Source organism: Aulostomus chinensis, chromosome 16 (assembly GCF_037954235.1).
Source record: "Aulostomus chinensis isolate RoL2024-O1b breed Wild chromosome 16, RoL_Achi_v1.0, whole genome shotgun sequence".
Taxonomy (NCBI): Eukaryota; Metazoa; Chordata; class Actinopteri; order Syngnathiformes; family Aulostomidae; genus Aulostomus; species Aulostomus chinensis.
In genome coordinates, this window is record NC_141335.1 from 14153338 (window position 1) to 14179475 (window position 26138).

At 38.3% G+C, this 26138-nt stretch overlaps 1 protein-coding gene across 1 annotated transcript; it reads left to right on the forward strand.

Moving 5' to 3' along the window:
- Positions 1-1186: 1186 nt before the first annotated feature.
- slc18a2 (solute carrier family 18 member 2) lies at positions 1187-26138 on the forward strand. Its single transcript, XM_086180307.1, has 16 exons — positions 1187-1301; positions 1414-1600; positions 5480-5813; positions 9819-9877; positions 9969-10052; positions 10977-11069; positions 11508-11597; positions 11708-11751; positions 13438-13498; positions 14174-14269; positions 16499-16577; positions 17650-17701; positions 19160-19223; positions 19305-19424; positions 21608-21741; positions 24496-26138. The coding sequence occupies exons 2-16, from the start codon at positions 1468-1470 to the stop codon at positions 24601-24603; spliced, it is 1551 nt and encodes a 516-aa protein (XP_086036433.1). The 5' UTR covers positions 1187-1301; positions 1414-1467; the 3' UTR covers positions 24604-26138.

A 26138-nucleotide genomic window follows, 5' to 3' on the forward strand; every position in this document is an offset into this window, starting at 1 on the left:
TTCCCACATCCATCAATCAATGTTCAATAACTACCAATTCCATTAAGTCCCGTTGTGACAATTATTTTAAGAAGTCGACGATATCGAAGTCGGGCACGCAAAGGTCTTTCGTGAATGGAACAAGTAAAAGATTTTCACTGACATATCCCTTTTTTGTACTAACTTCTTTTGGTTTGTTCAATATGTCTACTGAACTTTTTTTTTTTTTTTGGGTGATATTCAAACTGCACACTCAGTTTAACCAAACAGACATTTGAATCATATCTATTCTGAAATGCATGGTGTGCCCCTGTTATCAGAAATACATCTTCTACTTCACTTGCCCCTCATACATTTTACAGTCAAGTCACAGTTAACTTTTTTATAAAGCTTATTTGTGCTTACAATTGAGTTGACTAACTTCTGAACACCACCTTAACAACACATCTGACCAGTCCACATATAGGTTACCAAGACAACATGACATCCCAACAAGTCTCTCTCTCTGATTGGCTATTCTTTAATGTCCGCAAACTATCAAATACTTTAGTATTAATATACATAAAAATGAAACATATGTAAATGTAAAAAAGCGAAGGAGAGAAACAGAATGATGATTTCCCATTGACAACAGTCAATCGACTTTTCAGGGGGAATTTCGTGTTTCCCTTTCACCCTTCATAGCCAAAATCTGATCATAATTTAAAATTGAGCAGTAATTAAAAAAAAAAATCACAAACAAAAGAGCAAAAAACTCTCTTCAACCTTCTTGGGAATAACTGAAGCTGTGAGTTACGCTTCCATTATTTCATACCAAGTCACTTCTCACTTCTGCAGTTACGATGGTAAAAGTAATGCAAAAATTGTACAATCACTAACTTTTCACTCAACACAGACTGTGATGTTGTAAAGTAACATGACTTTCAAATAAAAAGTAACTAGTTATTACTTATTATTTGGTAATGACTTGGCCAACTCATATCTCCACCCAGGTTGTGGCCGAGATCATGAGCCAGTACACGGATGGTTTGCGCTATCATCTCCGGTGAGTGATGACCACTGTGATTACATCCACCGCCAGATTTAGGTTGCGTACTTGCTGTCTGTCTCTATTGTTCATCGAGCAGTTTTGAGTCTGTGTGCGAAGGCAGGTTTGACAGGAACCTTCACGTAAAGGTTGAATGACGTCAGCGGGGGGGGGGGGGGTCCAGTCAGTAACAAGACAGACAACATCTTCTCCTCCTCCTCCTCCTCCTCCTCCCGGCTCTGCCGCCACTGCCGCTGCTCGCTGCTGCTGCTGTTGGCCCCTGTGCGCATCTCAGGTAAGACTTCTGCTCGCTTCCTCGTCATTTCTGCTGTTATTTGTAGCTGATCAGTGAGGTGTGATATTTATTAAGTTACTGACCCATCACTGGTACTTCTGTCTCCCTATAGGAGGACTCGTCCTGGATTTTCTTCTTCTCTTACTCTTGTAAGGACTAAACTAACATGGGGAGATTAGACGCGCTCCGGCAGTTTCATTTGATCAAATGGCTCAGAGAGGAGAGACAGTCGAGGAAACTGATTCTCTTCATTGTTTTCGTCGCACTGCTGTTGGATAACATGCTACTGACTGTGGTCGGTAGGTGCAATCATCCTTTTATCACCTGTTACATTTATATTTGTGATTAGCGTAACAGTGCCCAAATAAAGCCAGAAATGTCTGTCAAAGCCATCTTCCCACGGTGCTGTCACACTAACAAAGTCCTAAATCCAACGGCCCTTTTATTTTAAAATAAAGTGGACATTTCTTTGCGTGCAAATACTTTTCGCTTTTGCTGTCACTGTAATAACTGAACACAGAATAATCAGATTTCAGATCAATACCTGCCTCAATCGGATAATTCTATGAATGTCATATTCTAAATCTCTAGTTGGTTTCAGGAGTGTGTCACGAAACCATTTATTTATTTGTTTGTTGTGTTTTTGTTTTCAGTACATGCACAAAAACGGATCTTGTTTTACATGTTACACCCAAAGGAAAATATCTACCAAGTAAATTTGAGTTTTCTCCAAATAGGGTGTATATAAGATATATATTTGAAAATGTTAGCAAAATGATCTGACTCTGTTATTTAAGAATGAACAAAAACAGATAAATACATTCCCTTTTATTGTTCTACATAAAATCTGAATTTTTTTTGGGCAGAGCCATTGATTGCAAATATTAATTTCACTTTGGTGTCTGATTTATTTTCATTATCATGGATTATTTTCATATGCAAAGGATCTTAAGAACATCACTAACATGGTGTTTTGTCAATTCAAGGGGACTTTATTAAAAAGTTATTATATATTTAAAAATGGACATTTACTGAATACAAAAAAATAGATTGGGTTATTGATGTCAATGGACAGCATTTTTGTGCTTCCTCAAGTAGGTGTGCACACACACGCACACACACACACGCACGCACACACACATGCAATTTAGGGATTCTGTGTTTTCGCTGAATAGTTTAACTCTATCTTTGTAAGTATAGATAAAGTGTTGGAAGGCTGAAACCAGCGTAAATACTTGGAGGTTACATGGCTCAAGTGGTTTAATGAAGTGTGTATGTGTGTGTGTGTGTGTGTGTGTGTGTGTCTGCGCGCGTGTTTGTGTGTGTCTGTGTTTGAGAGAGAGAGAGAGAGAGAGAGAGAGAGAGAGAGAGAGAGAGAGAGAGAGAGAGAGAGAGGCAACATTTGAGTGGCAGGTGTCATTAGGGAAAGGCTCTTTCTACATTTATTCCGGACATTTTGCACCTGCTCTTCTATCGGCATTAGCTGCCTCTGCTTAACTGTTAGGAAACCACATACCTCCATTAGAGCTCCAGCTTATTGCTTTTTGCCAGGGTCTAGCTGTCAGAACAAATGTTTTTGAGATAAAACCATTTTTCTCTGTCAAGAATTTTGGTGAGATATGATCTTTTATAAAGGCTGAATAAGAGTGCTCATGTCACTAATATGAAGCAGACCCTTTCCTCAATTTGATTCAGAAAGATTTAAAATCACTTAGGTGATTTATTGGAAATGTTCTTTAGTTAGAATTTCAGACGAGTTCATTACACACCACCTTTAACATCTAATCACAATATCCGGAATTGTATAACTTGTCCTTTATGACATAACGATTATTTGGCCATTGATTTTTGATGGCCATGTTTCATATTCTATACATTATTGATTTGGCATCATCTCTGTTTACTAGGTTTATAAATACCCTATGTGTAATAACCACTAATTGTAAATGAAACAGATCAAAACTGGATTTTGAGGGCTAATCATATATATATATATATATATATATATATATATATATATATATATATATATATATATATATAACTTTACATTATATGTATGCAGTTTTTATACAGATATTTGTCATTTTTTAAGTAAATCCACACTAATAATGTCAACAATATACAGCATACTTAATACCAACAGATACTTAGGAACCAAAAGTAAAAAAAAACAACATTAATTTTGAAGTGTAATATTAGTTAACATGAACACAGGTGAGGAGCATTTTTATATGATCATAGTAGAGCTAATTTCAAAATGTTACTGTTGAATACTCTCATTGCCCTACAACAATATATCGATTACTAATGGATCATGCTTTCTACATAGAAAATATTGATCTAAAATGTTTTCATATCAGTGTACGTTCATATCTGAAAAGTTGTGCGTCAGGTAGGTTCTTTTGTAAATGTGATATCAAGGCTGGATCAACTCATTTAGCAGTAAGTTTCTCAGAGTAGAATAAACATACTGTGTTCTTAAACATCCGGCATTTGTGTTGATGTTCTCTACACACTCTTTGACATTTGCCCATGTTTGTTTTACTGCTTTAAGCTGCTCATACGCACTAATCACTTTACCACTCAAGTTCCACTCTGTAATATCAGAATACCTGCTTTCAATTTGGCTGTGGCCTGTAGGGGTTTGAGGTGCAGGCCATGAACTGAAATTGGGATCTTTAATCATCAAACCTCATCATTCGGATGTCAGAGATGGTTGTAGTATCTTTTGAGGCTGATAAAAAAAAAAACCCAAAACAAATATTTATCTCTGAAATGAGTCAGCCAATTGTTGTTGATCATCCATCCAGTGACTATGTTTTCATTCACACTAATATTTTACCATGGTTCTGAAAATGAATTATATAAGGGTCATATAAACTGCATATCCCAATTGGATTCTCCAAATTTGGCCTTTTTTTTGGAGATTTTAGCATTTTTCTAGCGACTTGAAGAACAGATGCATAAATACCCGAGGTTAACATCATACCGAGGTAAGCAAACAGCAGAAAAATAATTACTGGCCCTTTCTTTTCATCTAAGAATGCACTTTGGGAGAAACTTTACTAGTTACTTTTCATGGTGTGTAATACATTAACTTCATAGGAAAGAAACAACTGAGGCAAACATTATTTACACCATTAATTTGAATTTAAGTTTAACATTCAGTTTCCTTCACCATGTACACTGCTTAATCAAAATATTATTTTTGGGATAAGGTCAAAAACTGGGGTTATAGTGGAATACTGAGTACATTTCAGTATAGTCACTATGAACAGCTGCTGTTCTCTTCTACTATCGACTGATACTGGCACCAAGCATGATTGTCTCGGTTGTTTATGAAAATACACATTTCTTTTGTTCATTCAGATATATATTTTCAGTTAAGCAAAGCAAATATTCATATCAATTCAAATCAGATGGGCCAGATATCTGAAGCTGTATTTGTGCTACTGGAACAAAATCATGAATTCTGAATGTCAGTTCATTGCCACAGTTAGTGAGTACATGCGTTCAATGTATGTGTTCACCTTTTCAACATGTATCATCAGAGAATAAAATGATTTCACCCTAATCTGCCTCCCATATTCACAACTTTAACTCGAGCCAAGATATTTTTCTAACCACAACCTGTTTTGTATTGTTTTTTTTAGCATGGGTGTTCCTGTTTTTTTTGTCTATTGGAGACCTTTTAAATAAATATTCACCTTACTAGGACCCCTAGCCCTCATGGGGACCAAAGACCGGTCCTAATGCAGCAAAACATAATTTCTGATTTCCTGATTAAAGTGAGAATTATGGTCTGAATTGAGGTTAGGTTAAATCTAGCATTAGACCTCAATTGGATAATGTTAGGATTAGGATTAGGGTTTTGGTTAGGCTGTCCACTATGAGTGGAAATCAATAGAATGCCCTAATAAGGATAACTGCGCAAATGTGTGTGTGTGTGTGTGTGTGTGTCTGTGTGTGTGTATGTCTCTGTGTGTGTATTTGAGTATAATAATGGTTAAACAAACCTTAGATTTCACATGGGGTTCACCCTTGGAGAATCCTTCTTGTTCGTTGTGTGCTGGCATATGTTGCTGTGTCATCTAGATTATCATGAAGTGAGCATAAGTCAGTGGTCATGTCATATTTCATTGCATCAATCTACTCATGCCTTTTATGCCCGCCAGTGCCCATCATCCCCAGCTACCTGTACAACCTGGATGAGTCAACAGATGTGGCGTTGAACAACTCTCTATCACAGCAGGGCCCTCCAGGAGAATTCAACAGTATTGTGTCCTTATACGACAACACAGTGAGGTTGTCGGGTTCCAACATCACAGTGAGGTCTACTGATGTGGCCACTCCAACCCCCACTGCTGCAGAGCTGCCACAGAACTCCTCTGACTGCCCCCAATCCTCCAGCAAGCTGCTCAGTGAGAATGTCAAAGTGGGAATGCTGTTTGCCTCCAAGGCAACTGTACAGCTGATCACCAACCCCTTCATTGGGCCGCTCACCAACAGGTTGGCTTTTTTCTTCTTTCTATTTTTGTGGATTCTTGGTTATGTAGATACACAGCTGGAAGGTTTCACAGGCTGAGGGTCTTTGAAGGATTTGTGTGACTTGTCAGTTGTGATAGTGACTGCTGCTTTTGAAATAGCAACATGGAGGATTTTTTCCCGTCATGTCTGCTCTGTGTGACTTTGATTGAACTGAAGAGAATCCATGAAATCTAAGTTCCTCCCACTATACACAGAAACCATACATCAAACAAGCAATGGCTATTTATCATATTATTTTACATATTCTGTTATCATATAATTTTGGATAATAGCATTGCGGCACGGTGGTGCAGTGGTTAGCACTGTCGCCTCACAGCAAGAAGGTTCCGGGTTCAGGTCCCGGCTTGGGCGCGGGATCTTTCTGTGTGCAGTCTGCATGTTCTCCCTGTTCCTGTGTGGGTTCTCTCTGGGCGCTCCGGCTTCCTCCCACAGTCCAAAGACATCAAGAGTGGACGAGGCTGATTGATACTCTAAATTGACTGTAGGTGTGGCTGTGAGTGTGAATGGTTGTCTGTCTCTATGTGTTGGCCCTGCGATGGACTGGTGACCTGTCCAGGGTGAACCCTGACTCTCGCCCGAACCCTGTTGGGATAGGCTCCAGCCCCCCCGTAAATTAGTTTTGAAATGTTTCCTTTTAATTTTAAGTATGAGCAGAAGGCTCAATAACAGCAAGCAGAACCTGTCATCGTGGTCGTATTGTTCACCACAACATTTTTTTCAAGATAGCAAGTTTGAAATAGTTAATCTCTGCTCACCACTGTAAAGAATGTTGTCTGGTCACCAAGCATCTTATCTGGCATTTGATACAACTCCATTTTATATCGCTTGGTCCAAAAAATGAGAAACATTCAAACAAAATATTAGTAGTAGGATGAATGCATTTAAATCAGAATGACATAGGACAGCATGACAGAGGTCCCCTCAGGCTACATAGGCTTCCTGCTAGCCCAGGGCAAAAAGTGTGATTACGAAATCTGTGTTGTTGTTTTTTTTTAAAGGCAGAGGTCAACACGATAACATTTGGTCCTATCTGAAGCCACATCTAACACAAATTGAAGAGAAAGTGCAGCAGCAGACTCCTTTCTTAAGATATAGGATGTAAATTCAGCTGCTGGGTGTGGTAAACATGTCGTTTTAATCCTGGTTCATGTCATGTCATGTCAGCTACAGTAGATCTAATCCAATTGACTCAAACAGAGCAGAATTCCTTATTATCCATGCTTGTGCATTTGCTTCCATGCATGGATAGCTGCAGAATGGATGAGGGACATCAAATGTCAAATGGGACAGGAGCATCTTAGCGCTGGAAGAGAAAGGTTTATGGATACAAGCAAGAAATCTCCCTTTCTTCTCTATATTTATGTTTCATCAACAAGTGTCAATGAAACATAAATATAGCTTAAACTCCTTCAAAGGGATGATAATTTTCATGAACCTCACTTAGAAATAAACAATATTGATGAACCCACAGTGACTTGTTAGCGTCCCCTTTGCTTTATGGAGCTTTATAGCAACTTCATTTGTAGTCTGGATCCTGTGGAAAAAATCTTGAAAAGCCACTATACACTATTGGGGAAGGCACTTTCAATTTGGGAAAATAAGGCACTTTTCCAGCATAGGGGAAGAAAGAGTCTAAAAGTCTACAATTATATTAAGTATTAAAATATCCGATCATAGACATGAGTGAAGAGTGCGGTTGATCATACACACACACACACGCATGCACACACACACACACACACACACACACACACACACACACACACACACACACACACACAAGCTGATATACCTGTTTCACTTTTTATTCAAAGTACCATCAAAGTCCTTGAGCCTGACACTAAACCCCTAACTGCTGCTTATGCCTTTATAGTATTAGTGTATGAATGTGTGTTTAAACAGGTTAGAGTGTTGTAAAGCACTTTGAATGGTCTCTACACTCGAAGTCCATTTACAGTTGTATTTCTGCTAAATTATTGTCTGCATGCGAACCGCACCTCGTGCTCTTCTGAAGTGTGTACTACCAATATTAAGAATAATTATAACAATAATAATATCATATTCACAGAAAAAAAGACATCACAAATGTATTGCGGTACTTCCTATGCTTTTTTGTATTCCTGCTGATTCGCTCTGTGGAACTACGCTATAATAATAAAATCTCAATCCTATCGGCAAAAGTGTTTTTCTAAAGTTTGTTGCTGTAGTTTGATTTTCCATTTGTTTTGTCATACTGGATTGTTTGGCTCTCAGTATAGCCTTTTTTAAAAAAAAACAAAAAACCTTTTTTGTACTTGTTTTGTTTTGTTTTGATTTTTGGCTTTATTTCTCTTATACTTGCCTTATACCAGGTATCCAATCAGGCCATATTTTATCAGCAGGCATGTTTTTTTGTTTTGTTTATTTGCTTGAAGAGTGGCATTATCTGGGTGATATTCAACCCAGAGGAGGTCAGAAAAGGTGGAGCTGAGGTCATTGGGCTGGGGCCAACCACAATCTAAATGGATGAAGTTAACAGATATAAACATATTTAGACGTGGAGCATTCAGTGGTTGGAGCCCAGGTGTTAAAGCTTTTGCTTTTACAATGCAAGTCATTGAATTTGGAGCCTGGAAATCCTGCAGGAGCCCTGAAGAGAGGGGCGTTTATTTGCCTGTCCATTGTTCAGGTGAGACAAAGCGGTTGAACCGTGAAAAGTGATGTCAACATGACAGTGCCCGCTTTCGCACCATACATGATCATGCTTTACAGCCTGGTATACAAAATATGGTATGAGCCTCTGTTTCCCTTTTCATGAAATTGAAAGCACGATATTTAATTGAAGTCACATTTTAAGTGACATTCAGGCTTAAATTTAAAGTGTTAACATTATGAAGGGTGTGGCCTCTTTGAGTGGCAGGTGGGAATTCTATCATAGCTTACATTAATTGCTGAACATGAAGTGGACATAATAACTGAGCTCTGCCATCAGAGGAGACTAAATTGATTATTGCACTGTAAAAATATTTGCTGATTTATTTTCTGTTGCTCAACTAACAGAATAATTGACTAATCTTCCCAGTTGTAATGATGGGCTTGAAAATGAAGATTTAAACAAACAGAACTGCGTGTGATATTAATGTGTGAACATTATTGGTACATACCTTGAAGGCAGTATTTAGTGTCTAAGCCGGGCGCTCAGATATGGTGTAATTGAGGCAGAGAGGAGTCCCATTACTGATCCTTACTCACCTTCCCTCCTGACAGAGGACAATACAAGACAAGCCAAGCATGTCAGGTATCTATGAGGAATACAAAACCTCTGATGTGCATAGCAGCTTTTAACTTCTTAATAAGGAAAAAAAATGTTGTCCCTTTACACCTGAGTTGCACTTATGAACATCACACTAACAACTGTAAGCAGCGAGAATTTGTCCTATAAATGCTTTGTGGTACCTCATTGTGTCACAATATGCTTTCTGTACACTTTCACTGTTGGTTTTCACATGTTGTTTTCATGCTGCTAGTTGTGCCACTGAATAGAAAAGAATTCTTTTTTAAATGTCCCTCAAAGTTGAAATTTGTCTTCAGTTCAGAAAAGTTATAAAACAATATGAAAGCAGACAGTTATATGAAAAAATGAAGGACCGTAGGGTTAGTGTCTTTTCAAATCAAGGGCTTACACATATTATTCTAATATTATATTATGGTTTATTTGATAGGGGGAGATACAGTGTACATAGACATGCCGAGAACAGCCATCTGAAGAAAGAGTTGAAGAGTTTGTAGCAAATAATCGTTTGCAACACTGGTCCCTCAGAGAAAAAGACAGTGAATTATTATATCTTCTCACGTGCACTATTAGTAAGATTTCTGTTGTTAAAGCCTGAAGCAATTGATGTGCACAAGTAAAAATAATATTGTTAATATCAGCTTTAAAATAATACATTTTACACTGGTTTCCTTTCTGTCTCCTTGTCCCTCTAGAATAGGTTATCAGCTTCCCATATTCATTGGCTTTTGTATCATGTTCAGCTCTACAATCAGTAAGTTCAAGCACACAACTTCATTATCCAAAGATGAGAATACTTGCCTCATACCTGATGTTCTTTCTTCCTTTGTCTCACTGTTGTAAAGTGTTTGCCTTTTCATCGAGCTATGCTCTGCTGTTTGTGGCCAGATCACTTCAAGGTGTGGGCTCCTCTTGTTCATCTGTGGCTGGTAAGACCTCATTTTCTGCCTGTGATCCTCATTTCCAGTCTGATGTGCAGTTTTACTCAGCGAGTACCCTGAACACTATCTTCAGTGTACTGTATTACCTGAGTGGGGCCATCATATTTATTGACTGATTCACACCATACTTTCACAAATAATTTGAAAGATCAATTTTTAGTAGGGGCGGCACGGTGGTGCAGTGGTCAGCACTGTCGCCTCACAGCAAGAAGATATCGGGTTCGAATCCCAGCTCGGGCACAGGATCTTTCTGTGTGCAGTCTGCATGTTCTCCCTGTTCCTGTGTGGGTTATAGGTGTGCCTATAAGTCCATAAATAAAAACACCCAAAGTCCAGACATGACTAATTAGAAAAACATTACTTTTTGTTAATAACATTTTTTTTTTCTAGCTGTTGCTGGAGTTTCTATGACAACATATTACCTTCAAATTGCAAGGCTTGTTAAAAGGGGTTTATAATCTAGGTTGTGTACTATTCAGGCATGTACCATATGTGTTTAGTGTTTCCATAGTAACCCCACCCTCAAGCACACCCAGTATTGAAGAGTGGAAGAAATATACACGGATAACAATGGCTAATTCATTAACTGGGCCTGTTATCTACTCACTGACCACCTGCTTCATCCTAGCTTTGAATAGCCGGAGACAGATAAGGCCACATGTATGTGCTCCTCTATGAATCCTCCACAATCCTACTGGCAAAAGCTGGATCTTTGGATCAAGTGAATCCTTCTCTCTACGTTGCCTGGCCACTTATGTCCATGTTGCTATTAATCCAGGTTTTTCCCACACTACAAGGCCTTTAACACTACTTAGGAAATGTGTTACCTCATCTGGCAGTTAATCTCCAAAAATGTTGTCACAGTTCCTGTATCATTTGCTGCTCCATCTCAGTACATTCTTTGTGTTATAGGGATGGGAATGCTTGCTAGTGTGTACACAGATGACGAGGAGAGAGGCCATGCCATAGGAATTGCCCTAGGAGGTCTGGCAATGGGGGTGCTAGGTAGGTATACATACTGTACAAAGAACTTATGCCTGTGTAAAAGTGGTTGACCAGATATCAAATATATTGCGAAACAATTGTTTGAGCTTTGACAAATATATACAATTCACAAATCACGGGTAAATATTCAGTCCAATCATCCTGTATTAAAACAAGATTCTTGGTCAGATAGACACATATTAGTTCATGTACAGAACAGGAAAACCGTGACGAAAAGAACAAGTGTTTCAAGAACAGAATAGTTAAAACCGTCAGCTAAAATCTCTCCATTCTACATCTTAAAATTCTCAACTAGTCGTATTGGTTTACACTTTTTGAAACCTTGGAAGTGGAAGATGAATAGATTACCAGATAGACCTATTGAAATATTAACTGTCTGGAAAAAAGGACTAATATCTTAAGTAATGTAAAGGTGACGGTCATGTGTGTCTTCCACAGTTGGACCTCCGTTTGGAAGTGTAATGTATGAGTTTGTGGGGAAGACTGCTCCTTTCCTTATTCTGGCTTTTCTGGCTGTGTTTGATGGAGGTACAGTTTTATTTTATCATTAAAAAAAAATTCTAAATAATGTGTAAGCTTTACACTGCATTTGACACATCACTTTAGCAAAGGCTTATTGGTTTGGTGTTCCTGAACAGCCCTGCAGCTCTTTATTCTTCAGCCTACCAAAGTGGAACCAGAGGTGAGTGCGTTTACCTTGATGATTCTCTTCCTGACATTTATAAACACACAAAATCTGAATTACAGCATACAATGTAATGATCTAAATGCAGTATCTCTTTATTTTTAGCATTTATTTTTGGCATGCAAGTATGCCAGAGAAAACAGTTCATTCACAAACACTGATGAAGTCGATAAACCAACACCGAATTGATTGATATTCCCTGAACATACACAGTGATTTAAACACCTTTACCTTTACATATTTGTCATGTATTTCATTTTTCCTGATTTCAGTATTACTATTTTGTTGCCTTAGACTCATTGCAATGCACGACATCACACAGTTATAATAAACAGATAAACCTTAGTCTTAAAAAGAGAGGAAATTTAAATTGACTGATACTAAAATGAACTCATTACACACAACATTAATGATTCCTCTGGCAATAAAACAGAAAGAATGCTACTTTTTTGGATGAAATGATCTTTTGTATCACTGAGGGTAGCCAACAAACGCAAGTGTTAATAGAAGTAAAGACTTCAAGGACAATTGCGAGTCTGGTCATTAGAAGATTCTTTCATCTCCGGATCCTTCTTCATCTCCAGTATTGGGATTTACAGCAAGACAAGAGTCCCCCTCAGTTCATAACAAACACATACACGTTTACTGCTTTTATATAACTGGAAATGTATTCTTCTGGTTCATGTTATAATACGTTGGGGCTTCAGGAATGCGGCTGCAATAAAAATTGCTTACAATTTATGAGCATCAATGAACCCCACTGCCAGTGGAATCACAGCAACTCTGTGTTCATGAAGAAGAATTTATTTCCTGTGTGTAACATTAGCCATGGATAAGTGAGCCAAGTGAGATGGAGAGAGGTTATAGAAATATTGGGCTCTACATTCTCATGGTATTGATTCAATGCCTATAGGCATCAGTGCTAAGGCTGGTAATAGACATAAATATCACAATATCATATTTGTAACATTATGATTTTATCACAATCTATTACAATATGTGACAGTATCATATGATTCATCTTATGATACTTAATTTACTGAAAATTTCAAAATGCAGCTCAAAGTACAAATTCCTTTGGACCATCTGGGTTGTATCACATTAAATTGATAAATCTGTGAACACACTGAGGCAAAACTATAATGTTCCAAATTTCAATTGGAATTTATTACAGTGATATTTCAACAATAACACACTGAAATGTACTTTATATGACATAACATAGATGGGCCACAGTATGATTGAATCCCAATGTAACGTGATACAATACTGAAGAATTTTGGGAAAATTGCTCTTTGTTGCTATATTGATTTTATAGTAGTTCCCTAATCAATACCAATGCAGCATTATAACCTAGAATCAGTTGTAATTGCTGCAACATGAGTGTTAAAGACACTGAAAGAGCTCACATTTCTGTGGTGGAAAGGGTCCTTATTACCTCATCTGCTGACTCCATCACTTGACATTTTTCCCTCCTTGCATAAGAAGATTAGAAGAAAGCCCTCCTGGCTTCATGGAGGTGGAATGGGAGGGGCACATGGCTATATTTTTGAAAAGAGGTGTGTGAAAACATATAAACCTGCTTCTTCAAAGGCAGATGTCATTGATAACTGTCACGTTTGTCTTCTCCAAATTGGTGCTTTAACATTTGTACGGATGTTGTTTTGTTAATATCGTGCACAGAGCCAGAAGGGGACACCACTGTTGACACTCATGAAGGATCCATACATTCTAATTGCAGCCGGTAAGAAAATAAATGCTGGACAGTAGATGAGAGAAAACCTCATGTCCCCGCAGTCTGGAGGAACATCTTGGTTAGTCAATGGTTTGGGCAAGAAAAATAGACTTGGATCTTATCAGAAAAACACAAAGACAGCAACTGATTTGCTTGTGTGGGTTTGTGTGTGTGTGTGTGTGTGTGTGTGTGGTGTGTGTGTGTGCGCGCGTGCGTGCTACCTGTGTGTGTACGTATGCGTGTGTCTGTGCTTGTGTGCGTGGGTGTGTGTGTGTATGCATGTGTGTGGGTTTGCACGCGCATGTATGCTTGTGTCCACAACATCTGTGTGAGGAACATCTGTTATGAAACTTGAATGTGTCTTTGCCACGTATTCAGTATATTTATTTCAGAGTAAATGTTGTTATATAATGGTCCTTCCATGTTTCTTGGTACAAATGTGACAGGGAAAGTGTGTGTGTGTGTGTGTGTGTGTGTGTGTGTGTGTGCGTGCACGCGCGCGCGCGTGTGTGTTTGTGTGAGTTCTTTTCCACCACGTCAATGACTGTAACAACAGCCTAACAAAGAGAGCAGGGTGTGTTTGTACATGCAGGTGTTTGACAGGATGAAGAGTCACACAAAAAAGGACCCAAGTACAAAACCAGAATATAATTGAGCCTGTTTATCCTCAATCTTTCCTCCCAGGTGCCATTTGTTTTGGAAATATGGCCATTGCTATGATGGAGCCGACGCTGCCAATCTGGATGATGGAGACCATGTGTGCCAGGAAATGGCAGCTAGGTTTGAATCCCTGTTATACTCACATTTACTGGGGTCAGCTTGATATTCCTTGCAACAGTCTGGTACACTGCCCACATCACTAGAAATGCAACACTTTACACACGTCGATCATCAGTTACAAGGACCAATTCTGAAGTAATAAGTAAGTAATAAGTAATAACAAGTAATAATGAATAATTCAGTTTTTATCAGATCATCCATCCATCCATTCATTTTATATCGCTTATCGCTCATGTCTTTGGACTGTGAGAGGAAGCCGGAGTACCAGGAGAGAACCCACACAGGCACAGGGAGAACATGGAGACTCCACACAGAAAGACCCCATTTTTAAGGCAGGGCTTGAACCCGGTACTTTCTTGTTGTGAGGCGACAGTTCTGACCACTGCACCACCGTGCCACCTTTGTCAGATCAAATTATTCAAAATATTTTTTTTACCACGAATGTGATTCTTTGAACAGAGGAGGATTGATTCCTTAATTTTGGCTAACCCTCAGTAATGAAGGTAACATGAGTTAAGATGAAACAATGCTTAGTACTAGTAGATACATAAGAGATTTGAAAGAACTTTTTTTTATTGTGAATGTACATGAATCAATATACATTTGAGAAGTACTTAAACTGAAACACTAATTAACATCATTAAGTTCATAAATGACAAATTAAAATGTTACATTAGCATGATTATAGGAAAGAATATTGTTATTTTGATCCTAAAATTCCTGCCCAGACGACATCAGAATATACTCTATTTTGAGGCATACAGATTTTGATAGGTGTCTCTAAAAATAAGACTAACTCATGCAGGAGATTAAAAAAAAAATTCTGGTTCTGATCTTGATAACTTTATCTAACTGCTAGAATACACCAGGCATTGACGGGCGCTGCATTTCTGTTGCAGCACCTGAACTGCTGTTTCTTTCTCTCAACATTGTCGTATAATGCTCCAGGCAATTACTTGGAAGAAACAAACAAATCAATGTGTATCCATAATCCTGTATTTAAAACAGTTGATATGCACACGGTTATGCTGACAGGCTTGTGTTCCACCTAACTGTTATTGATATATGTTACTTGCGTCACCAATGTTCCAGTAATTTGTTATGGAGCCTGGACCTGGTGCCATTTCCTGCATTGAGCACCTGATACTGTTGTCCTTCTGTGATTAATTCTGCAGTTGCCACTCAAGCCTGATATTGACGATCTTGGCGGAAAGTGTACAATAAAAGGATTGCTATCTTAGTTTGGTTACCTGTTAGCAGGCAGTGTCCATCAAGTTGTCAACTTTAACTGAGAGTTCAGAGATGCAGACTGTTTACTGTCATGTGTAAATCTAAGCAAGGCCAGATCCTCCAACCAAAACAATCATGATAAAAAACTCTCTTGTCCTCAACCAGTCATTGTGACCCTCCATGAGCAGGCCCTACATATGTGCTTGATGAATTTTAAACCAAGCCTACCCTCGTCTAGATTTGGCCTTAAGAACTTGTTACTGGTTATTCCAAGATACAGCAGGTACAGTACAGGGACAAAGGTGGAATCTGTCTCTGTCAGGGGCTTCAGAAGCTGCATAGGAATTTAAAGAGTATTTGTTTGGTATCGCCATACCTGGATTGCCTCGTCTTAAAATCTAATAGTCCATAGTCCCTAATGTTAGGCTTAATTATCAGGTTCAGGACTTCCACTGGCTTGCCCAGTCGACATCCAAACATAGTAAAGAGTTCAAAAGTAAACATTAATAGACACAAACCTTTAGTATCAGTGATTCAAACAATCCATTCCAACTCACAGTGACATTTGCTCTCTATCAGGGCTGATGACATCTAATTTTAGAACATCTGCTCATTTTGATTAGAAGCTACTGACGTCGTGCAACAGTGTCACATCTCCATCTGGCTGGATGTCTTCGAGGCTTCATACTGTCTTATTAGTTTGTTCCTCCAGTCGGTTGTATATGAAGTCTAGGTCAGATAAAAAGGATGAACAGGATATTAGGGTGTCATACGCTAGCAGGTGGAAAGCACAATTCTTCATTACAGACAATAGTACAGCAGCTCAGTGATGAAGCCGTGATACAAATCTGCGCATCTTGGAAAGCCTTGGCAAACCTTCAGTCTCTTATCCCTCATGGTGTGTGTGTGTGTGTGTGTGTGTGTGTGTGTGTGTGTGTGTGTGTGTGTGTGTCTGTGCGTGCGTGTGTGCGTGCGTGTGTGCGTGTGTGTTGGTCTCAGGCGTTGCTTTCTTACCAGCATCCATCTCCTACCTTATTGGAACCTACATCTTTGGCACGATGGCCCACAAGATGGGGAGGTAAGAAGGGAAATGAGCCTTATCTACTCTCTGTCTTTCTTTCTCTCCCTCAGTGGGCTCGATATCTGCTTCCGTTCCTCTAAATGAGTTTTTGGTGTTTTTAATGTTTGTGAGACTGGCAGGGCATCTATAATTTCTCTGTATGTCTTGCCTTAGACAGGTGCTTGATTTCAATGTAACTTACTTCAGGCAGCAGAATATGAAAAAAAACCTGTAAATAAATGACTCAATGCATGCACTTATCGGCACTTATTGTGTACAATGAGTCATATTTCAAACTTTTTTAAATCTACATTAATTTTGAATTTCCATGATTTATAACATGATTTGTGCAGTGTTATATTGCCTAAAAGCCATTTTGAGTGGAAGACATTATATTTTCCAGAGTCGGCAGCAATGACAAGAGAAGTGACACTGTTTTAAGAAACATACCAGACATGAAGTAGGAGGCGGGTGTATGCAAATTGCAAGACAGCATGCAGATAAAGCAAGAAGTGGAAGACTGAAATCACTCAAATATGGCACCTTGAATGATATTCAAGCACTGAGTGCATGGATGGGGATCAGTTTCCATGCTCTAGTTGAAGGATAGTTGAAAGCATGGAGGAAAATACGAGGGTCCCCGGGTGAAGTGGTCTGGCTTAGAACAGCTGATCATCAGTTGATAAAGCAGATTTGTGAGCTGAGCATGGCTTTGTGGCGTGCCTGAACTAATTCCCTCAATTTATCACGAGAAAAATGTCAACCTTTTTTTCATCATGAATGAAAATGCATCATAACTGCAACTGCACTAAACTTAATATGTATCACAAAAATGCATGAAATGTAGAGTTACTTTGGCAAATAAGATCAATTCTCCCTTTAGATTAAACCTCCATAAATTATCACACATCAAGTACCAGATTTACTGATTAATTTCTCATGAGGATTTCCCATTGCATCATTACAACATCAGTACCCCTCAATACTTTTCAAGCCTTAATATTAGTAAATTAGTACTCCATGTGTTTATTTACTGTAATTGGAGGGTTGTATGAAGATTCCACTGATTGTGTTCCTTTTATCCTCACAGATGGCTTTGTGCCCTTATTGGAATGGTGGTGGTTGGAGTCTGTGTCGTAGGTGTAAGTATGCTAGAGGAAATATTGATGTGAATTCATACACTGACTGTGGGCTCAATCACAAGGTGTGTTTCCATCCAGCTCTATTTATGTACATTTACAATTTGCACGTCAAAAAAACAAAACGAAACATGGAAACACTGTCTAAAATTACAAAAAAGTTGTTACACTTGGGGGAAGTGCGAAAGTTGCTGTATAGATAAAAGATAAATGCGAACAAATGTAATGTAAACAGATGAAGAGATCCGGCGAATAAATGATGATGTCCATCAGTCACGTCATTTTCAAGGCTTGCGGTCAACAGCTGCTGTTTTGTTTCCCTCGGTTTGCACCCGTGTTTGTTTGAGGTTTGTCTGGCTCTCTTTTAATGACGCCATCTTGGTGCAGCATCTTCTTCAGCAGTAGACAGGAGAATAACAATTATCTCCATGAAGAAACACATACTATTTACTATTCACATTACAGTAATGGCTAGAAATTCACCTAAATTAGCATTCTCTCTTGCCAAATTTCTGAAAATTAAGTTGAACATACATATAGTTGAGTTCTTGTTACAGCAGAGCTGACAACTAAAGTAGACCAAGCTGAAGAACAAGGAGCTCTATTTCACGACGCCATTTTGACATGAAAAAGCAGGTGAACACAGGTAGAAATAATTCCATAAATTAAACCTTGATACATGCCTTCTGTATCAACTGTGTTTCTTATATTTCATGTCAAAATATCAACAGGCAAAGAACCAAAAGCAGATCAACGAGAAGTGAGAGTTAATAGATGGTTCTCTTGCAACATCAGTGTGCAGCATTCACACTTTTTTTTTTTTTTTTTACGAAAACCTTATTAGAAAAATGGGCAAAAACTTGTCAAGGAACTTAATGATGCCACCTCTGATTCCACATTTTCTTCTTGGTCATCTCATCTTGTGAGTTTTTTTGTTGTCAAAAAAGAAACAATGTAACGCAGGTTTAAGACTATTTTTAAAAATGTCACAGTCCCATTGACAGCAATTTCTGTGCTTCAAAATAATGAATCGAAATAGGGCTGTTTTCAATAGTCTTTGTCCAGTTGAATCAGTAATAAATGTGCAACAAATGAAACTGTGACAAAGACACTTGACTGTCTCCGAGTCTTTTACCAGAATTGTGTAGTTCACTTTGACAGGTCTGATGGAAAATCAACAACTTAAAAAAGTCAAATGATTTTAAATCATTTTCATGTAACATATACATATCTTGGATCAGCAATTGGCTAAACTGCTACATAGACCCACCTTCTGTTGGCCATGTCTCCATCAAATTGAGCTGCAGAAACATGGAAAAAAAAGATTTTATAATATTTTGCACATATTGTTGGCTTCATTTCATATTTCAAGCATATTGACAAGTTATGTCGGTGTATAGCCCCTGCATTGGGTAGTCGTGCCTGTACATCTCACGCTTGTTCATGCTTTCTCTACTGTAGGTTCCTCTTGCCAGAGATATCTATGGTCTGATTATTCCAAACTTCGGTGTTGGTTTTGCCATTGGTAAGTGAATAAAAACCCAATGCTAAAAACCGATAGAGACAATCCCAACTGATTGTGTAACACATTTCCCGTCTATCACAGGCATGGTGGACTCTTCGATGATGCCTATAATGGGGTACCTGGTGGACTTACGGCATGTGTCTGTTTATGGGAGCGTGTATGCCATCGCCGATGTGGCTTTCTGCATGGGATTTGCTTTAGGTAACAGGAAATAGAAACACAAAACTATTAAGGTACAGATTGAAATCTGCGAAGAGAATACAAAGGACCAATCTCTTCTGGTTAAAACACAAAATCTATAATTACAGAAAACCTCTATTCCTAAGGGGATAATCTGAATGTCTATAGACAAAGAATAAGCACATTTGAGTAAATTACTGTAGGCTGATTAACTAAATTATCCAGCCTTTATTTATTCTTACATTGAAACTGCAAAATGACTAATTTTTATCATGTTGATGAAACATGCTCCTTCTAGAGACGATCCATGTTTTTACAGTTTAAATTACAGTGTGGGATTCCTAGTGGGCATAACTGGTGCTTTTTTATTTTACAGACCTGATCTATGGTTTATATGTGTAAATTATCACAGATAAAAAAATGAGTATCAGGACAGAGGAAGAGGAAAGAAATGAGAGAAAGAATGTTTTCTTTCATTCTGCACTATATTCATCACTGAGAGGTTATATTGTCATGCTTGGGTAACACCCTATTATACATTTTTAGATGAATTGATGTACTATTTGCTCTACCTCTTAACTTTTAAAAGGAAGCTAAATATAACTTGCCAGACATTTTTTCTGTTTTGTCTGTTTTACTCTTCTTTATTCAGAAGTCTTATGATTGGTAAAAAAAAAAAAAAAAAAGGTTGGAATCGGGAAAATTTCTGATTTGTTGTATTTTGTTTCATAAAAGTAAATAAAATAGTGCAAAAAGTAAATCAAATTGATACAAAAAGTGTCTCTGAGTTTCAAACCCAGGTCCCTCACGTGGGAGAGCTAACCTCGAGCCTCTCAGCCATTGTAACTAAAGTATTAGATTTGCTATTTTGGTGATTTGGGTTTTTTTTTTTATGTCAGTAAATGCATCAGTTCGTCAATTTCATTCTGAACATTTCAACTTTTTCCTAAGGTACACAATGAAAAAAATCTTTGTGATTTCGATTTTACACACAACATTTCATCTTTTTCTTGACATTTCAAATTTTTTCCTTTAAGTGCGAATGGAAAAAAAAATCCCTCCATTTTTTTCATCCCAGGCCTTAACACTTTATTGAATTTTACACCAAAATTAATGTTTAAATGTTAAATGTAGGCAAACCTGCGTATGGACAAATTGGCCTTTCCCAGTGTATCATGATTCACATCACAAATGTGGGTGCAGCTGCTAGCAGTCATACAGACTCAAAGAATAAAATGCAACCTATTTCCCCTCTGTTTCTGAGACTCTGTGGGAGGTGCTTTGGTTGGGAAATGTGTTTTTGATTTTTTTTTTTTAAATTTTGGGGGCTGTTGCGGCATGGCTCCTGGTTACCATGCATCAATACCATAACCCTGCTGTCTAGACTCTAGACTGATAAACTTTTAAACCCTACAGACCCAGAAGAATGGTATAAAATCCAAAGCCAGAAACATTTTAGATATCCAGGTATACCAAATTGAGTCTCTGCGGGATTTTATCCTCCTAAAATCTTTGTGGAATCAATATGTTTTATGGTATCCTATCAAACCCTTACTGAGTTACTGAATGGATTTACTCTTATTTTTATGGATAGGATCATTGCTATCATGGTGTTATTCACTCTATATCAAGAATAGAAATCGACAAGATGAAAAATTAACATTGTTCTTTTGATTAATCAAAAAAATACTCAGACATGACAACAGAGAGGGTATCACGGACACTAGGAGAATATTCTCTGAGGTCGTAATCTAAAGACAGAGTCTAGAAGACCCCATCATTGCTGAGCTACTCCTGGTTTATATTGGCTATGTCTTTTCGGCCAAACCTGAAAGCCAGCACCTTCAGGCCTTAAGAGGTTAAAGATAAAGATTATTTGTTGTGTGCTCAGCAGGTGAAAGGTGTGTTTTCAATGAAAAGCAGAGAAAATTCACGTTCCCTTAGGTGTCATGTTGCCATCACTGCTGATTGGAGCTTTGAGCTAATACATACACATCACTCCTGGAGCATTATGTGACTTGGGAATCCTCTCCACCTGAGGACAACAGGTAGATTTTAGTTGGCATTAGTAGGTTTGCTAGCAAAATGTTAGCAGTATACCATATATGTATGTACTATGCATTACTCTTGTGACATATATATTACCTTGTCAGTACCAGTCTGGTATGTAAAGCGCTACACTCATTCCTTCTCTACTACTTTAGGTCCATCTATCGGAGGATCCATAGCTCAAAGTATTGGCTTCCCCTGGCTGATGACCATAATTGGAATAGTGGACATTTTATTTGCTCCTCTTTGCCTCTTCCTTAGAAATCCACCTGGACAAGAAGAGAAAATTGTAAGACAACAAAAATACTCACTCCATAAACACATGGAAGCCCTTGAAGCCAAAGTCAAGAAGTTTCTTAGTCTGTGCATACATGTATTCAGAAATTCACAAAAAATGTTTCTTATATTGCCCATAGTATCTTTTTGCATAGTAGAAGGATGAAGGTTTTGCATGCACTGCTACAGATGTGGAATTCCAGAGAGAAATCCGAATGGCAACATGTGAAAAAAATAACTTTCCAATAGTTACTGTATGTATCTCATCTCAAAAACCCCATAAAATTACATTTTTTTAAGGGGTTTGTTTACCCTGGATGAATGCATTTTGACATTTTCTTCAAGGGCTTCACTTGAAAACTTGTGTTTTACAAGCTTTAACAAGTGGAGAAAAGCAATGAATTACATCTCATTTAACATCTCTGGGCTTCGTGCAAATCTCCACTCTGCATACATGCATCTGACTAGCATCATCCCGCAGCTCCATCCATACGTCTACAAATCCATTTGCTCCTCTCCATGCAGCATCTCTTGTCACTCATCATTTCTTCTCCATCAGATTCTCTCTGCATTCATATACCTCTTCTTCCATCAGTGTTTGTCCTTTTACTCACTAAATCGTTTGAGTGTTATAGATGGATGTTCTACGAGTGTTCCAATCCACTGATTTGGACTGCAAGAGATTTTGGCTGTGACAAAGTATTCTTGATGAGTCGGTTGTTACCTTGCATGGCAGCTTTTTGTCACAGATGCGTGCATGAATGGGTGAATGAGCCAAATTTGGTACACATTTGGAGTGGCACTGAAGAAGAGAGGACACTAGATGAACCTCATTTCGCATGGAACATATTGTTATCCATACAGCTCCACTGCCACATTTTACTGTGGACCAGTAGTGTCAGTTGAATGTTACACTAAAAATACTTTTGACTGACTCAATGCATGAGGCTGAAAGGATGATTTAGGCTCAGATGTTAGGTGCTGCAGTCTCATATTACCACACATGAGGATGATTGCAATTAGCTCCAGCAAGAAAGATTGAATTTGGGAGAAAAATAGCACACGGTGTCATCTGAGAATTTTAGTGAGTCAGAATCATTACTAAATCAGAAAGCTGGGTTGGTTCATCCAAGTTTTTCACCTCTGTCAACATGCCTGATTTTACACAATTTCATGAACATGTAACTGAATCGCTAACAAAATTGTTCGCTATTTATCCAGTTAACTATCATTTTAATAGCTTTTTTTCTGGTCTCATGTATTGAAAGAGAAGTGTTGTATTGTTTAAAGCCATGACGAATGCACTTTAAGAATTTCCAAACCATTTACAGAAGATATCTTCTGTTTGAGTACAAGTGAAATTTGCTGTTTTGATTTCCCTATATTTTTCAACAAGTCAAAATTTGCATAATTTTTTTTTTATTGTTTAACTATTGTCTGAGGAACGTTGATGTTTTGAGAATAAGACAGAGCTTTAAAGTGATACTTCACCCAAAAAGTGTATTTTGGTTTCAAGTACTCACTAATAGTTTACTTGAGCTCACAGATATTTTTCTCCACTGCATCACTTATTTGTGACAGAATAATGGAAGAGCCAGCCACGTTTATTTAGCAAACAAATATATGTGTATATTTTCGAACAAACCCTGATGGACATTAAAGTAGACAGCACTCCATCCATCATCTTCTTTGCACTGAAGGTTGAAGGAGGAGTAGAACACTCTTACATTATTTAAGGATCAGCACAGTGGTGGTCAGCACTGTCACCTCAAAGCAAGAAGGTTCCAGGTTTGTGCCCCGGCTCCAGTACAGGATCTTTCTGTGTGGAGTCTGCATGTTCTCCCTGTGCCTGTGTGGGTTCTCTCTGGTACTCCAGCTTCCTCCCACCGTCCAAAGACATCAAGAGGGGACGAGGCTGATTGATACTCTAAATTGACTGTAGGTGTGACTGTGAGTGTGAATGGTTGACTGTCTATATGTGTTGGCCCTGTGATGGACTGGCGACCTGTACAGGGTGAACCCCACCTCTCACCTGAAGGCTGCTGGATGGATGGATGGATGGATGGATGGATGGATGGATGGATGGATGGATGGTATTGATACCCTGCTGAATAACTGCAATCAATGCAAGATGTGTATAAGGGTTTTCACACCAAAAGTTGGTTGACTTGGTATGGTTCTGGGGAGAAGGTCCACCAAACTTTCCTTTTTAGTTTGGTCTAGTTTGTTTTCACGTCACCCTGTCCACCAAAAATTGTGAACAAACGTAAGAAAAGAGAGGCTGCGGGGATTCTAGTCACATGAATTTCATCACGTTTTGTGTGAGACATCTGAGTCTGAATTTGTCTTCCCCACTCTTTTAAATTACAGGGGAACATATCAGTGAGAGCTTTTTAACTTTTTTTTGCAACTTCTATATGGAATAATGTTATAAACCCACTACCCCTGAACTCCTAGAATTCCTGTGACTGTATCCACACCTTCAATTTCCAATGTCCTGATAAAAACGGACATGTGGTGTCATGTAAAACTGTCCAACTGCAGTATTGTATTTCATGGACTTTTTACTCTCATTTGAGTTTAGAGTGACACTTGGGAAAAAAGACCCTATCCCCCTCTTCCTCCTCTCTCAACTTCCATCCATTGTCTTCCACTTATTCCTATTAAGGGTCACGGGGGGGGGGGGGGATTTTACTCCAGCCAATTTGACGAATGCATTCATCTTTTCTTGTGCTAGAAACAACATTTTCTAATATGTGTCTTTCAGGCAATTCTGATGGACACCAACTGCTCAATGAAGACAAGGTCCTACTCCACACAAGGAAGTTACTACCAGGGTGAAAACATGGATCCTGAATATGATGATTATGATTAACAGGACACCAGCCATGCAGGTTACCCCCTTCAGAGGATCTATTTTGTTGTATAAAATTAAGGAACACAGGAAAAAAAACAGCAACAAAACAAAACAGCCAAGATATTTCCATGTGAATGTCCTGCCTTCAGTCATCACTGTTCAGTGTCCTATTAGCGCTTGTACTGGAGCAAACCAAACTTGATCTTGATCTGTGGTTCCAAGCGCATTGTGTGAGAGATATATTTAGCCGACAGCCTTATTCAGTACAGAAATGTGTCAAAAAGCACTTTTTAGACAGTAGGAGGGTGGTGAACAACAAGTACCTTTTGCTAGTTTATTTCAAATACAGACCTTTATTAATTCATGTCTCAGTCTGCTTTATCTGCTGTATGTTCAAGGTACGTTTAAGAATACCCGAATTCATTTTGAATTATTGTATTATAATGGCTCACTGTGTGGTATGTTTTGAAGCTGTTTCTTTACTTGCTTCCTTGAAGTCAGAAATATATGTTGGGTCCTGGTCTATGGTCCTCTCTTTTTTTTTAAACACTTGGAAAATTGCATCTTAGCCATGTGGTTTTGACATGTTGGAAAGTCAGTTCTCTTACCTTTGTCTACTCACTGTGAGTATCCTGCAACTGTTAAGGTCAAAGTCAAGAAGTGCCTACTACAATGGGGATGTATTCTAAAAAAGAAACTACACTTACATATATGTTATCCTTCCCAGACCTAAACACAATCCACTCAAATACGAACATAATCACCTGATCAATATAATGTTAGACTAGTTACATCTGCAGCCAAGCAGGTATACTTAATCTGACAAAATTCCAGAAACAACAGTACTCAAAACATGGCAAGTTTCTGACAGCTCTGGAATTTTCTTGTGATGGTGCATGGAAAGCTGAAGATATTAAAAAAAAAACATGTGCAATACACAGGACAGACTTTCAGGACACTGTCGTGTCTGATGATATTAAATTCACATTTTTCATTACTTTACAAGCAGCCATGTCATGGTTCTACTCTATACACTCATGGGATGGTTTTAATCTGTCCATTGCTATTGAGGATAGTGCTGCCTTCAGTGATAATGATCTTTGCACTGGGATTTTTGCAATCACTAAATTTGAACTGTAATTGCCCAATCAGAGAGTGGGTGTTAATCTATGTGGAAAGGCCATCCAAGTAGAACCTAGAACCTATTGTTAACAGACAAGATGTGTGCTTGGCCATCGACATGGAGAACAGAACTGGATATAGTCTACAAATTAATGGGTGTGTACACACCTATTTCGAAGCCCTGAGTTTTTTGGTTGTCACTATCTTTAGGGGGATGCAGTTTGGGCTGTGGCAGAAACTTCTCTATGTTGCCTTTATTGCCTGTTTAACTATAAACGGGACTTGACTAACTTTGTTAAATGAATATTATGATTTACTGAAAATTTAAAATTAGCAATTGAGACCATCAATTTGTGATGTTTACTGGTCTAATAAATTGTAGTATTTTATCCTAGACTTCCCAAATGACCCTTTTTGGCAATCAGAGAGAA